The sequence below is a fragment of the Heterodontus francisci genome, chromosome 31 (assembly GCF_036365525.1).
Source record: "Heterodontus francisci isolate sHetFra1 chromosome 31, sHetFra1.hap1, whole genome shotgun sequence".
Taxonomy (NCBI): domain Eukaryota; kingdom Metazoa; phylum Chordata; class Chondrichthyes; order Heterodontiformes; family Heterodontidae; genus Heterodontus; species Heterodontus francisci.
In genome coordinates, this window is record NC_090401.1 from 50,564,153 (window position 1) to 50,581,628 (window position 17,476).

Here is a 17,476-nt window from a genome sequence, read left to right on the forward strand (position 1 = left end):
TGTATAAATATGGTACTGGGCACAATTCTAATTCCCAATGGTAAAGCTTCAGTAACTGTGGGTGGGTGAGGCAGAGAGTGAAATCTCACAAACTGGGTGGAACAAAGAAGTAGAAACGTGAGGCAAACAGGCATGGAGAAGGTTGCCTACTGATTTGAATCATGTCTCACTTGGGAGATGAGATGAAGCTATAAGTTGCAGCGCCTCTCCCTTATTCTAGCACCGATTCTCAGTGCTATTCCACGGACGAAGATTCAGTGCCGTATCTTTTTGCCCTACATCTCCCCCCCCCGCCCCCTATCTGCACTCCCTTTTGGGTTTTCCTGTTCATTCGCTGCATCCAAACACCAAGTGCCACTGCTACCATGTGTGAGGACTGGCTTGTTTCTTCTCTCCAAATTTCAACCTGTGCAACAGTGACACACCCTGGCTATGATTCACTCTCATTGGACGACATACCTCTATCGACAAGGCAGCATGGCCGCTACTTGTTTGCAACTCTAATCCCGATTGGTCTGTTATCCCGTCGGTCTTTTTCTCCGGCTATTTTTGGCAGACACCTGAACAGAAATTTTACGCGCCCTGCCCCCCCCCCCAACGAGTGGGCTGGCGGGGGTGGGGAGTTCCCAACCCGTGCTGCAATTTTAAGTGGGGCGGTGGCGGTGCCCGTCTCAGGCCAATCAAAGCCCTTAAGTGGCCAACTAATTGCCACTTAAGGCCCTCCTCCGGCTGTGGGTGTTCTACCCTCGGTGGGCAGACAGCAAAGGCCCCAAGAACAACATCAGGTAAAAGTTGGCGCCTTTCTTTGGATTGGGGGGGGCCTCCTGATTGGGCACCCTGTGCCTCATAGAGGGCTGCACCCGAAGCCCCAAACGTCCCCACCACACAACACTCGCTCCTCCCCTCCCCCACCCCCACCCCACCCGATGCCTGGCTGATTGTCCCCAGCGAGGCCCCAAACTACTCACAGAGGCGCTGCCGGCCCGCTGATTGGCTGGCAGCTCCATTAGGCGGGACTTCTGCCTCAAGGAGGTGAAAGTCCCGCACAAGACAAATTAAGGGCATTGAGAGTGAAAAATCCCAGCGTGGCTCCCCAGGCCCGGCAGAGGCGGGCTCGCCCCTGACTTTTTGGCTGGTGGGCGGGGCCTCCCACTAACACAAAATTTCGGCTCTTGAAACCTTTTCATGGACCCCCAGTGAGCTGTAGACCCCTTGTTGAGAGCCCCTCGTCTTGTGTACATGCTTTGACAGTAAGTGAATTTGCCCAAGTGCAGGGTTGTGGGTGTTCCTGGGGATGACAGCTTGAGAGTAGCATTGCTGTTAGTGGGCAGCATGTTTAATTGGTCAGGCTGGAGGCTAGGAAGAAACCCAAGAGTTTGTCCATGTAGCAGTTTGGAGGTCACTATGGGAATGTGCAGGAAGTGGAAATAATTTTCATAACATTTATGCCTGAAGCAACTGTACAGTATCCAGAAGCTACTCTCACCACTTTTCCAGTGTCACTTTCTCCACTGGCATTTAATATCATTAAATTTATGATGTAATCTGCAGACTGTGCAGCAAATGTTACCTATGATATAAAAACAAGAAATGCTGGAAATACTCAGCAGGTCTGGCAGCATCTGTGCAGAGAGAAGCAGAGTTAACGTTTCAGGTCAGAGACCTTTCTTCAGAACTGACAAATATTAGAAATGTAAAAGATTTTAAGCAAGTAAAGTGGGGTGGGGCAAGAGATAACAAAGGTGAAGGTGTTGATAGGACAGGGTCAGAGAGAATAACTGACCAGAAGGTCATGGAGCAAAGGTGAACGGTATGTTAATGGTGTGCTGAAAGATAAAGCGTTAGTACAGAGAGGGTGTGAATGACTGTAAAGCACAGAGCAGTCCCAAGTACAAACATTAAAAAAAACACATTATAAAAACAAAGCACTGGGTAAGCACAGTGTAAACAAACTAACAAACTGAAAAACCTAAAATAAAATAACCAAATAAAAAAGGGTAAAGAGAAAAAGAAAAAAATAACTAAGCATAAAAAGGGGGACACGTCATGCTCTGAAATGATTGAACTCAATGTTCAGTCTAGCAGGCTGGAGTGTGGCTAATCGGTAAATGAGGTGCTGTTCCTCGAGCATGCGTTGATGTTCTTTGGAACACTGCAGCAATCCCAGGACAGAGATGAGAGCAGGGGGTGTGTTGAAACGGCCAGCAACCAGAAGCTCGGGGTCATGCTTACGGACTAAGTAGAGGTGTTCCGCAAAGCGGTCACCCAATCTGCGTTTGGTCTCCCCAATGTAGAGGAGACCTGTAAAATGTTACCTATGTCTTGTTCCAATTCAGTATCTTGCTACAGAATCTCAGGTTGAACATAAGCTAACTTCTGTCTCGGACAGTTTCTACAGGACCTAAAATAAAAGCAAAATACTGCGGATGCTGGAAATCTGAAATGAAAACAAGAAATGCTGGAAAAACTCAGCAGGTCTGGCAGCATCTGTGGAGAGAGAAGCAGAGTTAACGTTTCATGTCAGTGACCCTTCTTCAGAACAGTCACTGACCTGAAACGTTAACTCTGCTTCTCTCTCCACAGATGCTACCAGACCTGCTGAGTATTTCCAGCATTTCTTGTTTTTATTTCTACAGGACCTACTTCACCAGGGCTGAGCACAGTTTGTGTTCAGACTTGTGTTCATTTTGAGAGATGGCTTTTTGCTTTGAAATCTTGACTGGTGCAGTATGACTTGATTCTGGCAGTGAGATGATGATGAGATAAATTGCATGAGCAAAGATGGAGCTTTATAGCAATGTTAGCTTCCTGGCAGATATATATACATAAGCCTTAACCTCTTTAATGACTGTTGTTCATTGGGCATACTGAGTGTGATCACAATGATGTAAGTGAGAAGGTAATGAAGATAGTGATGGAAGAGCTGAAAGAATGGCTTCCACGTAACCGGTCCAAAAATAATGGTTCATTTCTTTGCCATGTTTACTATACCAATGCCTGCTTAAGACAATTGTTCTGCAACGTGCCTCCTGATTCCTCAAAGCCTGTCCACTGTCTACAAAGCACACGTCAGGAGTGTGATGGAATATTCTCCACTTTCCTGGATGAGCGCAACTCCAACAACACACAAGAAGCTCGACATCATCCAGGACAAAGTAGCCCACTTGATCGGCACCCCATCCACCACCTTCAGCATTCGCTACTTCCGCCATCGACTCACCGTGGCAGCAGTGTGTACCATCTACAAGATGTACTGTAGCACTCTAGAGCTGTAATTAGAAACTTTTCAAAGCTTTTTTAATATCTGAATTTGGAATGAATTGAGAGGTGGGAGCCTTAAATCACCTGGGGTTATGTTCTTGGAATTGCTGTTGTCAACTTCAGATGATGAAAGTTATTTGCACCATTTCTGTCTGCTTAGTTATGTTTAAAACAGTTTAAGCCTCTTGAGTGGGATATTTTAAATCTAACTGCGCTTCATAAAGTGAGTATTTGGTAATTTGTTATATGCTGGATATATATAATCACTTAAATTTACAACCCCATAGAACTGTATGGCTATTCTTGAGTAGAGCTGTTTTTCTGTTTCATATTCTTGCTGGTTCAGGTCTTCATCTTGTACCTGTTCACAGCGGGAGTTATGTAATACAGTTTTAGTGCTAGAATGCTCTGGTTTACGGAAAGGCTTTTATTTAACCAAACCTGACTCTTTTTTGGCACAACCTTCGGATCACTTTTGCCTCCTTCTCAATCATACTGGTTTGATTTAGAGTTCTGATGTGATAATGTTACTTCATATTTTGCACCCCAACAGCATGAGTTTTCATATCCAGTTCCGTTGATTAATTGTTCCCATACCATGTGCTTACCTTTCCATTTTGTCTTACTGGCTTACTTATGGGTATAGCTAATAATACTTCTGTTTGGGTTTTAATTGTTTTCTAGTATATTGGATTTAATGAAGTTTTTTTAATTCCAAGTTGATTTGTATCCTTTTTATGGTATATTTCGATTTAATTCATTCTCTCTGTAGGCAGTGCTAGTAAGGCTGCATTTATTGCCCAGGAAGGTGATGTTGAGTCTTCTCCATTAATCACTACAGTCTTTGTGGTGATGGCCCTCCCACGATGATGTTAAATGGGGAATTCAACAGTACTGACTCAGTGTTCATGTAGGAAGGGTGAGTTTTGTCCCAAACCAGAATTGTGTTGGGTTTAGGAGGAAACTTGGAAGTGATGGTGTTAACATGGCATTGGTGCTGTGCTCTTTTTGGCATAAAAGATCACAGGCAGAATTTGCAGCACAGAAACAGGTTAGTCGGCCCACCTGGGCCCTGCTGGTGTTGTTGATCTACATGAACCTTAACCCACCCATCTTTATCCAACCCTCGTCACTCTATCCTCCTTTTCCTTCCTTTTTCATGTATTGATCTGGCATCACCTTAAATGCTATTTGCCTCAACTATATATGGTAGCAAGTTCCACATTCTCAAAACAAGCATGGTGAGTTGGTGCAGTATATTCTAGATTACCTATACTGTAGTTACAGTGCACCCATGCTGGTGAGGATGGTTATCTATTCCAGAGGCAGCAGCACTAATCAAGGGAACTGCTCTGTCTTGGATGCTGTGAGATTATTCAGTGTTGTTGCAGTTCCATCTATCCAAGCAAGGGATTATTTTATCACACTCTGACTTGAGCCTTGTAGATGGTGGAGAAGCATTTAGGGATCAGGTGCTGAGCTTGTTATCGCCAGGCACCTAGCCTCTGTCCTGCTTTATAGTCACTGTGTTGATACAGTAGGTCCAGTTCAGCTTCTGGACCATGATGACACCCAGAATGGTGATGGAGGTGTCATTGACGGTGAAGGAGAACTGTTTGGGCTGTCTCATTCAACATTGTAATTGCCCAGCACTTAACTGGTGCAAATGTTACCTGCCGCAGTTAAGCCCATCCTGCGTGTTGTCAAGGCACTACTGGCACTGGCTGCTTCATGATCATAGGAGTTGTGAATGGAGCTGAACACTGGAATTGTCAGCGAACAACCCACTCCAGACCTTATGGCTGAGGTCATTAATACAGCAGCTAAAAGCAGTTTGTGTGAAGGCATTTACCTGGAGAATTCAGGCAGTTATGTACTGGGCTGCAATAACTGGTCTCCAAGAGCCGCAACTAGCTTAACCAATATAGGAGCTCATCTGACAATGGTACTTACCCCTCAGCTGTTGCATCAGCATCAAGCACTCCCAGATCGAGTGTATTGCACTTGACCGTGGGGATATTTTGGTGCCCAAAATGCCGCCACTAACATCAGTCATGATGTACATTTTCTTGCATGCCAAATAATTTCAGACTCCTACCGCAAGGCATTGCGGTCATTATCTACCCGTCTTGTCTATTGAGTGGTGCTCCATCCCTGATTTTCTTAGTGGAAAGTGCTTCATTCTCTGGTATGTCGCTGAAGTGAAACCTTGTCACTTCGCTGTTCCTGGATTTGGTTGGCAAAGAGTCAAGGGTCAACTGAACAAACTGCAGATAAATTGTAAATCTACAGTTGCTTAAAGTCTTATGGATATATTTGGTTCAAAAGCTGTGGTCAGTGTGGAAGTTGATGACTGTCCCCTGCTTAGCGAGAGCCTGAAAGTTACTGGTGCATGGACATGTCCAAAGTCTTAAAGATTCTAATTCATGAAGTAGACCGCATGAAAATATGTTATTTCTACGTATAGTCTAAACATCATTGCTCCTTTGTCTGCATAGCTGCAACAATCCGAAAAGTGGGGCGGAATATCTCATGTAGACAGACATTCAATGGCATTACCATCACTGAATCCCCCACTATCAACATCCTGGGGGTTACCATTGACCAGAAACTGAACTGGAGTAGCCATGTAAATACTGTGGCGACAAAAGCAGGTCAGAGGCTAGGAATCCTGTGGCGAGTAACTCATCTCTTGACTCCCCAAAGCCTGTCCACCATGTACAAGGCACAAGTCAGGAATGTGATTAAATACTCTCCACTTGCCTAGATGAGTGCAGCTCCAACAACACAAGAAGCTCGACATCATCCAGGACAAAGCAGCCCGCTTGTTTGGCACCCCATCTACAAACATTCACTCCGTCTACCCCGACACACAGCGGCAACAGTGTGTACCATCTACAAGATACACTGCAGCAATGCACCAAGGCTCCTTAGACAGCACCTTCCAAACCTGTGACCTCTACCACCTAGAAGGACAAGGGCAGCAAATGGTTGGGAACACCACCAGCAGCAAGTTCCCCTCCAAGCCACACACCTTCCTGACTTGGAACTATATCACTATTCCTTCACTGTCGCTGGGTCAAAATCCTGGAACTCCCTTCCTAACAGCTCTGTGGGTGTTCCTACCCGACATGGATTGCGGCGGTTCAAGAAGGCAGCTCACCACCACCTTCTCAAGGGCAATTAAGGATGGGCAACAAATGCTGGCCCAGCCAGCGATGCCCACATCCCATGAATGAATAAAAAAAACGTTTAAAATTGTCTTTTTAAAATCCATCTCAAAACAGTGTATTTTTTCTGCACTGCTGGTTTAGAACCATAGAATGTGGCTTACAATGGAGTGTCTGCAATTTAAAATCGCTGATGAGAGGAGTTTGGATGCTTTCAAGATATCAAGTATCTTGTGCTTGTTGAGGGTCTTGCTCTTGGGGACATGTTGCTTCTCAGCTTAGCTATATTCACTCAGCTATATTCCCCGACCTTCTCCCTCCCCCCCCCCCCCCCCCCCCTCACCCCATTCCAACAAAAAGAATTATGCAGACACTTTGGAACTCTTTTCCTCAAAAGGCAGTGGAAGCAAAATCTTTAAATATTTTTCCGGCAGAGGTTGATAGATTCTTGGTAAGCAAGGGGGTGAAAGGTTATCGGTGGTAGGTGGGAATGTGGAGTCGAGATTACAATCGGATCAGCCATTATCTTATTTAATGGCGGAGCAGGCTTGAGGGGCCAAGTGGCCGACTGCTCCTCATTCGTATGTTTGAAAGCTGGCTTTTTTCAAATAATATCTGGCTGGAATTTGTGAAAAATATGGTATTCTAATTTTTTTTAATGCTCTGTTTAAAATTTGAACAGGTTGGTGATTGAAAAAAAATCTATCTTATTAATACGTTGGGGAGGAATTATATTTGTAGCTCACCCAGTCTTCTATCTGATGTTGTCTGTTACTCATTTTCGGATCCTAAATTAAATCTAATGGGCGCCCACTCTTCTGCGGTCATTTACATTTGCAAGATTTATGATTTTTGTGGAAACCTAGATGGTATTGCCGAATTTGCTTTCCAAAACATAGTGTAGCAAACTGATTTTTTTTTCAGTCACTTAATCATTGGCCTTGATCGGTATTTTCATGCCTAGTTTGTCACATTGTTCCTCTCGTTAAAGCTGGAAGAGGGACCCAGCTTACCCAGACCTAATGCATTAAAAAATAAAACCAGAAAATGCTGAGAGCGTTTTAAGTTTCAGGTTAATGACCTTCCATCAGAACATTAGCGATGGAACAGCTTTGAAGCAAGTACAGGGAAAAAGGACAGAAAATGAACAAAAGGGAGAGGTTTGTGATAAGGTCGGGAGGGGGCAGGAGTGATTAAAAAAACAAAAGTGATGATGGTGAAAAGCAAAAGGAGATAATGAGACAAATATAGAAACAAAAGATGGGTACAACAGAATAGCAGCAGTGGGAGGGAACCTTGGAAAATCTGGCAGAGAAGGCTCTTGGTAATGTGGCAAAAGAAAGGTAGGTAGCCTCCAGATGTAAGGAACATCACACCCCCATCCCACCTCCAGTTAACCCTGCTCTGTACCGATTAGGGGATCTCCACACCTCCCCCACTTCCAGTGTCTCTGTTGTAGCCATCCTGCATTACCAGCACCAGCTGTTCGATATAAAACAGTGGTTTTAAGAACGCAAGAGGAGCAGGAGTAGGCCATACAGCCCACTGAGCCTACTCAGCCTTTCAGCAAGATCATGGCTGACCTACCTGAAATCCATTTCCTGCCATTTCTCTCGATTCCCTTAATGCCAAAAGTCTGTTGATCTCAGCCTTGAATATACTCTTGGACTCATCCACAGATTTCTGGAGTTCAGAATTCTAATGGATGATTCACAATCCTCTGAATGACGAAATTGCTCCTTTCAGACCTAAATGGCTGACCCCTTATCCTGAGACTACCCTAGTTCTAGCCTCTCCATCCAGAGGAAACAAGCTCACAGCATTGACCCTGCCAAGCCCTCTAAGAATTTATCTCTCATTTTTCTAAACTGCAGAGAACATACATCAAGAGTCACAGAATTGTTACAGCACAGAAGGAGGCCATTTGGCCCATCATGTCTGCACCAGCTCTCCGAGTCAGCAACTGATTTCGTGCCATTCCCCCTCCATCTCCCATAACCCAGTAGATTCTTCCTTTTCAGGTAACACTCTAATTCCCTTTTGAATGCCTCTATCAAATCTCCTCTCAGCCTTCTCTCCAAGGAAAACATAAGCCCATTCTACTCAATTTCTCCTCATTGGACAGCCCTCTGATTCCATGAATCAATCCAGTGAACTTTCATTGTACCACTTTGAAGTTAAGTATCTCCTTCCTTGGATAAGGAGACCAAAACTAAACACTAAACTATACAACTATTCTCACAGCAGCACGAATTCCTTACTCTTATACTCCAGTCCGTTGCAATAAATGCCAACATACCACTTGCCTTCCTAATTGCTTGCTGTACTTGCATGTTAACTTTCAGTGACTTTCCTCAAATACCAACATTTAATTGTGTCTTAGTTATTTAAAAGTATTCTGGTTTTCCATTCTTCCTACCAAAGATGATAATTTCACACTTCCCCGCCTTGCACTCCACCTGCTGCCTTCTTCACATAACTAGTCTGTAACCATTTGAAGTCTTTGCGTCCTCCTCACAGCCTACTTTTATACTTAGCTTTGTACCATCATGCATTCGGTCATTGATCTAGGATGGAAATAGCTAAGGCACAAGCACTGATCCTTGTTGCAGTCCACAAGTTTGGCCTTGCCATCCCAAAAATGAACCATTTATCCTCTCTCTCTGTCTCTCTGTCTCTCTGTCTCTCTCTCTCTGTCTCTCTGTCTCTCTCTCTCTGTCTCTCTCTCTGTCTCTCTCTCTGTCTCTCTCTCTGTCTCTCTCTCTGTCTCTGTGTGTGTCTCTCTCTCTCTCTCTGTCGCTCGCTCTCTCTCTGTCGCTCGCTCTCTCTCTGTCGCTCGCTCTCTCTCTGTCGCTCGCTCTCTCTCTGTCGCTCGCTCTCTCTCTCTGTCGCTCACTCTCTGTCGCTCGCTCTCTCTCTCTGTCGCTCGCTCTCTCTCTCTGTCGCTCGCTCTCTCTCTCTCTGTCGCTCGCTCTCTCTCTCTCTGTCGCTCGCTCTCTCTCTCTCTGTCGCTCGCTCTCTCTCTCTCTGTCGCTCGCTCTCTCTCTCTCTGTCGCTCGCTCTCTCTCTCTCTGTCGCTCGCTCTCTGTCGCTCGCTCTCTCGCTCTCTGTCGCTCGCTCTCTCTCTCTCTGTCGCTCGCTCTCTCTCTCTCTGTCGCTCGCTCTCTCTCTCTCTGTCGCTCGCTCTCTCTCTCTCTGTCGCTCTCTCTCTCTCTCTCTGTCGCTCGCTCTCTGTCGCTCGCTCGCTCTCTCTCTGTCGCTCGCTCTCTCTCTGTCGCTCGCTCTCTCTCTGTCGCTCGCTCGCTCTCTCTCTGTCGCTCGCTCGCTCTCTCTCTGTCGCTCGCTCGCTCTCTCTCTGTCGCTCGCTCGCTCTCTCTCTGTCGCTCGCTCGCTCTCTCTCTGTCGCTCGCTCGCTCTCTCTCTGTCGCTCGCTCTCTCTCTCTCTGTCGCTCGCTCTCTCTCTCTCTGTCGCTCGCTCTCTCTCTCTCTGTCGCTCGCTCTCTCTCTCTCTGTCGCTCGCTCTCTCTCTCTCTGTCGCTCGCTCTCTCTCTCTCTGTCGCTCGCTCTCTCTCTCTCTGTCGCTCTCTCTCTCTCTCTCTGTCGCTCGCTCTCTCTCTCTCTGTCGCTCGCTCTCTCTCTCTCTGTCGCTCGCTCTCTCTCTCTCTGTCGCTCGCTCTCTCTCTCTCTGTCGCTCGCTCTCTCTCTCTCTGTCGCTCGCTCTCTCTCTCTCTGTCGCTCGCTCTCTCTCTCTCTGTCGCTCGCTCTCTCTCTCTCTGTCGCTCGCTCTCTCTCTCTCTGTCGCTCGCTCTCTCTCTCTCTGTCGCTCGCTCTCTCTCTCTGTCGCTCGCTCTCTCTCTCTCTCTGTCGCTCGCTCTCTCTCTCTCTGTCGCTCGCTCTCTCTCTCTCTGTCGCTCGCTCTCTCTCTCTCTGTCGCTCGCTCTCTCTCTCTCTGTCGCTCGCTCTCTCTCTCTCTGTCGCTCGCTCTCTCTCTCTCTGTCGCTCGCTCTCTCTCTCTCTGTCGCTCGCTCTCTCTCTCTCTGTCGCTCGCTCTCTCTCTCTCTGTCGCTCGCTCTCTCTCTCTCTGTCGCTCGCTCTCTCTCTCTCTCTGTCGCTCGCTCTCTCTCTCTCTGTCGCTCGCTCTCTCTCTCTCTGTCGCTCGCTCTCTCTCTCTCTGTCGCTCGCTCTCTCTCTCTCTGTCGCTCGCTCTCTCTCTCTCTGTCGCTCGCTCTCTCTCTCTCTGTCGCTCGCTCTCTCTCTCTCTGTCGCTCGCTCTCTCTCTCTCTCTGTCGCTCGCTCTCTCTCTCTCTCTGTCGCTCGCTCTCTCTCTCTCTGTCGCTCGCTCTCTCTCTCTCTGTCGCTCGCTCTCTCTCTCTGTCGCTCGCTCTCTCTCTCTGTCGCTCGCTCTCTCTCTCTGTCGCTCGCTCTCTCTCTCTCTGTCGCTCGCTCTCTCTCTCTCTGTCGCTCGCTCTCTCTCTCTCTGTCGCTCGCTCTCTCTCTCTCTGTCGCTCGCTCTCTCTCTCTCTGTCGCTCGCTCTCTCTCTCTCTGTCGCTCGCTCTCTCTCTCTCTGTCGCTCGCTCTCTCTCTCTGTCGCTCGCTCTCTCTCTCTCTGTCGCTCGCTCTCTCTCTCTCTGTCGCTCGCTCTCTCTCTCTCTGTCGCTCGCTCTCTCTCTCTCTGTCGCTCGCTCTCTCTCTCTGTCGCTCTCTCTCTCTCTGTCGCTCTCTCTCTCTCTCTGTCGCTCGCGCTCGCTCTCTCTGTCGCTTGCTCTCTCTCTCTCTGTCGCTCGCTCTCTCTCTCTCTGTCGCTCGCTCTCTCTCTCTCTCTGTCGCTCGCTCTCTCTCTGTCGCTCGCTCTCTCTCTCTCTCTGTCGCTCGCTCTCTCTCTCTGTCGCTCGCTCTCTCTCTCTGTCGCTCGCTCTCTCTCTCTCTGTCGCTCGCTCTCTCTCTCTCTGTCGCTCGCTCTCTCTCTCTCTCTCTCTGTCGCTCGCTCTCTCTCTCTCTCTCTCTGTCGCTCTCTCTCTCTCTCTCTCTCTCTGTCGCTCGCTCTCTCTCTCTCTCTCTGTCGCTCGCTCTCTCTCCCTGGCTCCCTCTCCCCGGCTCGCTCGCTCGCTCCCTCTCCCTGCTGATGCATTATCCTTAACCCCTTAACATTATACTCCGTGTTAAGGCTGCACAGTGCTTAGAAAGACTAGGTGCTGTTCTTGCGCTTCATTGGTGCAGTGTAGAAGACTTAAGGTCAAAGTGGGATGGACAGTTCATCTGGTGAGTGAGCAGAAACTCTGCTTGTACTTGTAGACTGAATGGGTAATTGCTTTGTTGATTACCTCCAGTCTAGCTTTGGTCTCCCTGAAATAGAGGAAACTGCCTCTGCAAATATTAATTTTGTATTAAAATAAAAGCAAAATACTGCAGATGCTGGAAAGCTGAAATAAAAACAAGAAATGCTGGAAATGCTCTTCAGGTCTGGCAGCATCTGTGGCGAGCTTATTTGTATTAACTTGTTTTACTGGTAGGATTTCCAGGACTGGCCCAATGGAGGGGAGGCTGATTATAGTGTGGGTTTTGGATGTTAACTGGATTACTGTGCAGGTATTTTTGATCTCTAAAAAGTTAAGTTAAATGGCCTTTTCTGTATTTAGCACAAATCTTGCTGACACACTAAGGAAAGTTGAAAATCAAGGTGTCCACCCCATCGCTCCTGTCCAACCCCCCCCGAATCAACTTCTGTTCCCAAAGGAATGTCTTAAAATGGAGTCCGATTCTGTGGGCACTGTTTACTGTCCAGTACCTTGTACAAGAAGCCATTCTTCACGTCATTCAGTGAGTGTTGGCAAGCTGTTCATCATGGGGAAATATCACAAGCTAGCTTGATCATTCCTCAAGTGTAATCATGATCAACTTTCCCGTGTCTAACCTAAGTTTGTCGAGACTAAATTGTATGCATTATACCACCATATGGCTATGATTAGCCAGCTGAAGATAAACAGGGGATCAAACCTGGAATCTTCCTCGTCATGCGACTCAATCTCCAAATAAACTCGCTGAGGGTCTCTGATCGACTAGCAGTTATTCCTGTACCAAGGCTGACCATGAGAGTGAAAATGTGTAGAAAATGGAAATGGTTGTGGCAACAATGGTTGTAGGGTTAGTATAAATGGGTGGTTGTTGGTCGGCACAGACTCGGGCCAAAGGGCCTGTTTCAGTGCTGTATCTCTAAATAAAAAAATAAATAAAACAATCGGGAACAGTGGAGAAAAATGGGCTTTTCAAGGTAAGAACTGAGGGGACAGAACGTTAAAACTTGGATACCGATGGTGCACAATGCAACAGAGCAACTTTCATTTGTGTAGCAAGAGCTTGCATTTAATAAACCCCTTTCACAACCTCAGGGCAACCAAGCCATTACAACTAACAACGCCACTGTTGTGGAGAAATGTGGCAGCCAATTTACACTCGGGTCCCACTAACTGCAGTGGGATAAATGTCTGAATTGAGATAAATAACCAATTTAATGTAGAAGACATTCCAAAGTGCTTTCTAGAGTATAAAAGCCTAAAAGAAATGGGTAGTGAGTTGTGGTGGGAGAATTCATAGTTAATTTGAAAGGAAGATCAAGTCAACATATTTTCAGTTCTTCACCTCTCCTGAATTAAATATCTTATTTTAACAACGTTCCTTTTCTGCAGTTGAATCCGTAGTTTCACTACTGACTTTCCAGATCAAAAAATATACATATTTTCAGTTTGCAAATTATTTTTTCAAAAAAAAAAAGTCTCAAACCTTCCCCTTTTTAAGGCACCATTACAACACCTGGCTGTTTCATCTCCTCTGTTTATGATTTACTATGACATTTGTTACAGCGCCCTTCCCAGACATGCAGGCAGTGCTTGGCTCCCAAGAGCGCTGCTCCATAGGTGGAGTGCATTTATTTCCATCTGTTGAATCCCATGCATTCTGCACCAGTATAAAAAGATGGTCTTATCGGCTGTATTCTGATTTCATGTCGCGCCTGATGCTGCTTATAGGTGATGGCTGTTATCGCCTTTCATTTAATTCTTCTCTTCCCATATAGCTTACTTTCCATATAAGTGTAAACTGCCTTTGATTTAATAACATAGGAATAGCCCGGGATGAGAAGATGCCATTTAGCTCATTGAAACACATTCCTCTGGACTTCTTATCTATTTCATCTCTGAGAAGTATAATTTACTGTTTCTGTCAAGATCCTGATCTTAGATAAATACACATTGTGCTAAGTTGCTTAGGAGCCACATTCCAAACTTTCTCAGCATAGCTGTTGAAGAGTTATGCTATTCCTGTGACACACAATGTGGGACCTATCGCATTACTTTAGCTGTCAGCTGTGGCTCAGTGGTAGTGCTCTGTCTTTGAGTCAGAAAATTGTAGGTTCAAGTCTCATGCTAAAGACTTGAGCACTTACTGCACTGGAGTATAAACCTAGGTTCTGAGAGTGCTGCGCTATCAAATGTGTTGTCTTACAGATGAGACATTCAACTTGAGGCTGTGTCTGCTCTCTCAGGTGGACGTAGAAGATCCTTTGGCACTATTTCAAAAAATGCCAGGTGGTTTTCCCTGTTGTCTTGAGCAATATTTAAAATATTACCTGGTTAATTAATGCTATTTCTGGGACCTTGCTGTGTGCAAATTGGTTACCATATTTCCTACAATAGTGGCTGCACTCCAAAGGTACTTCATTGGTTGTAAAGTGCTTTTGATTTTCCTGGGATCGTAAAAAGGATTGTATAAATGCAAGTTCTTCATTTTACTTAATCCAAGTACATAATTAGTTGATCAATATCAACCTTGTCCGTTTTACTCTCATCGAGCAGCTGAAATCTTAATAGTTAATACTTATTCCTACGTTTGAATTTTCATACTTCTGATCATAAACTCTTTGAGGTGGCACCATTGTGGTGAAAACAAATTTTAAATGACAATTGCATACTCAATGTTCGTTGAAACCAGAAATAAGTCATTACTGCCTTGATGCATTATTCATTTCCTAATACACTATCTGAGCTACCAGCTCCATAATAAGGAGAATGTGCTTGGTTTGTGTTGCTGACGTTATAGTTTTGGGCATGATCTGTGGTGGCACCAAGCAGAGACCAGATATCTCTCCAGGAGTCATCAACAAACTAGCTCAAAGTGATAGCGGCCTGGCAGTAGATTGGCTGCCTGCCGTTTCAGCTGCAGGATGTGAATGACTGCGGGGAGCAAGTTTCTAACTGACTACTTTCCCAAGTATCCAGTTGTGACTTTAGTTTGATTGACTGAAACCCTCCCTGACTGGTTCAAGATACAGAAGCAGTTCTTCTTCGTGGAAGAGTGACATTTGCTAATTTCTTTTTTAAAATGTGGTTGAAATTAGAACTTTGTGAATGCCCTTTTAATCCAGCAGCCACATTACTTTCTAATGAACGTGCCAGTCAGTTTAAAAAAAAGTTGCCGTTGTGAATTTCTCATGTATAAATTTTGTGTGTTTCGTCTTGATGCCCTTCATTATATAGTTTTACTTTCCTTCAGGTACGGTCAATGGATGAGCTGAACCATGACTTTCAAGCGCTGGCATTAGAAGGACGGAGTATGGGAGAGGTGAGTTGGTGCTAAAAATGGGCACTGGGGGGTTGGAAACGGTGGCGTGTTGTATACTTATATAGTTATTCAAGTTTTTGGCTTTGCAATGCATGTTACTCCTGTTTCTCTGCCCAGAATAAAAAATTGTCCCACAGAAGCATTGTTAGCAGCGATTTTCTTATTGCTGTTGAACTTCTTGCCTTCATAACAGATTTTGCAGTCAGTTTGGTGAGTTAATGACATATATCAGCTTGTAATTTGTGACTATTACATTTTGATTTTCTGCTGGCACTGTGCTCACTATTTTGCTGTAAAATTGATTTTGCACAATTTTTATGTTGAAAATGAGGTTATTTTTGTCAGCTAACTGAAAGAGCTGACATGATTTTGTCTTTTGACGTGGTTGTTGGACCTTTAATCAAACTTAATGCCTCTGCTGCCAGTAGCTCAAAAGTGATTTAAAAAAAAAAAAAAAATTGGCTTGTTGGAGCTTCCCAGTGGTACATTTGGGGCAAGTACCACCAGATGTGATACTGAACCACATAGATAAGGGAAGCCGTTGTCTGTGTGCTGAGCTGTTTAATTGTAGTAGTAAGGAAACTACAATTAACCTCAGTATCTCTGGGCTGGTGGGTGGGAAAAGACATCAACTGAGCTGCACCATTCCTGTTGGCTATTGTGTGACCCCTCTGCTTAAAAAGTTGCATGTGTCCTACTTCTCAACTGCACACTACTCTTCAGCAACATCATCCAAAAAGACAATGTCAGGCTTCACATGTATGCTAAAAGACACCTAACTCCCCCGCACAACCACTCTCTTGATCCCTCCACTATCTCTGATTTGTCACGCTGCTTGTCTGACATCCAGCACTGGGTGAGCAGAAATTTCCTACAGTTAGATGTTGCGAAGACTGTCTTTGGTCCCTGCCGCAAACTCCGGTTCCTTTACTACCAACTCCATCCCTCTCCCTGGCCACTGTCTTGAGTCTGAAACAGACCTTTTGCAAAAGTAAAATACTGCAGATGATGGAAATCTGAAATAAAAAACAAAAAGTGCTGGAAGTACTCAACAGGTCTAGCAGCATCTGGAAGAGAGAAACAAAGTTAACATCTCAGGTTGATCATTAACTCTGTTTCTCTTTGGACAGATGCTGCCACACCTGCTGAGTATTTCCAGCTTGATTTTCTTTCTGGTTTTTATTTCACACTTCGAAACCCTGGCATCCAATTTGAACTTGAGCTGAGCTTGCAACCCCATGTCCTCTCCATCACTAAAGCCATCTACTTCCACCTCTGTTATGGCACCTTTCTGCCTCAGCTCATCCGCTGCTGAAACCTTTGTCCATGCTTTTGTTACCTTTTGGATTCAAGTATTCCACTGCTCTCCTGGCTATCCTCTCACCATGTACACTTCATAAACTCGAGCTCATCCAAATCTCTGCTGCCTGTATCCTAACTCGTACCAAGTTGCATTCAGGCATCACCCCTGTGTTCACTGACCTAGATTGGCTCCCGGTCTGACAATCCCTCAATTTTTAAAATTTTTATCCTTATTTTCAAATGCATCCCCCCCCACCGCCCCCCACACCTCTAACCTCCTCCAGCCCTCCGAGATCTCTGAGCTCTCCTAATTCTGGCCTCTTGCGCATCCCCGATTTTCCTTACTCTATGCCTTTTGCTGCTTGGGCCCTCAGCTTCCTCCTTCAAGACATTTCTTTAAACCTGCCCCTTTGGCCAAACTTTTGGCCATTTGTCTTAGTATCATCGGGCTCGGTGTCAAAGTTTGTTGAATGACACTCCATGGGACATTTTACTTTGTTAACGGGGCTTTTTTTTAACTCTTTAATGGGATGAGAGTGTCGCTGGCAAGGCCAGCATTTGTTGCCCCTCCCTAATTGCCCTTGAAGGTGCTGTGGAAGGACCCTTGGCGAATTGTTGCAGTGCATCTTGCATGTGGTACACACTGCTGCCACTGTGTGCTGGTGGTGGATGGGGTGCCGATCAAGCAGGCTGTTTTGTCCTGGACGGTGTTGAGCTTCTTGGGTGTTGTAGCCACACCCATCCAGGCAATTGGAGAGTATTCAGTCACACTGCTTACTTGTGCCTTGTAGATGGTGGACAGGCTCTGGGGAGTCGAGAGGCGAGTTACTCACTGCAGAATTCCAAGCCTCTGACCTGCTCTTGTAGCCACAGTATTTATATGGCTGGTCCAGTTCAATTTCTGATCAGTGGTAACCCCCAGAATGTAAATGGTGTGGATGGTTAGATGCCCTTTTTTTTATTTAATCGTGGGATGTAGGCGTCGCTGACTAGTCAGCATTTATTGCCCATCCCTAATTGCCCTTGAACTGAGCGGCTTGTTAGCCATTTCAGAGGCATCCACATTGCTCTGGGTTTGGAGTCACATGTAGGCCACACCAGGTAAGGACGGCAGATTTCCTTCACTAAA

The 17,476-nt window shown here is 45.7% G+C and overlaps 1 protein-coding gene across 7 annotated transcripts in view; it reads left to right on the forward strand.

The window, feature by feature from the left end:
- The window catches only part of pum1 (pumilio RNA-binding family member 1), a 170,673-nt gene that overhangs the window by 73,154 nt on the left and 80,043 nt on the right, over positions 1-17,476 (forward strand). For all 7 annotated transcript variants that reach the window (XM_068011556.1, XM_068011558.1, XM_068011557.1 and 4 more), the window contains one exon: positions 14,977-15,045. In XM_068011556.1, the coding sequence (XP_067867657.1) occupies positions 14,977-15,045 (69 nt within the window). The remainder of the gene's footprint in view (positions 1-14,976; positions 15,046-17,476) is intronic.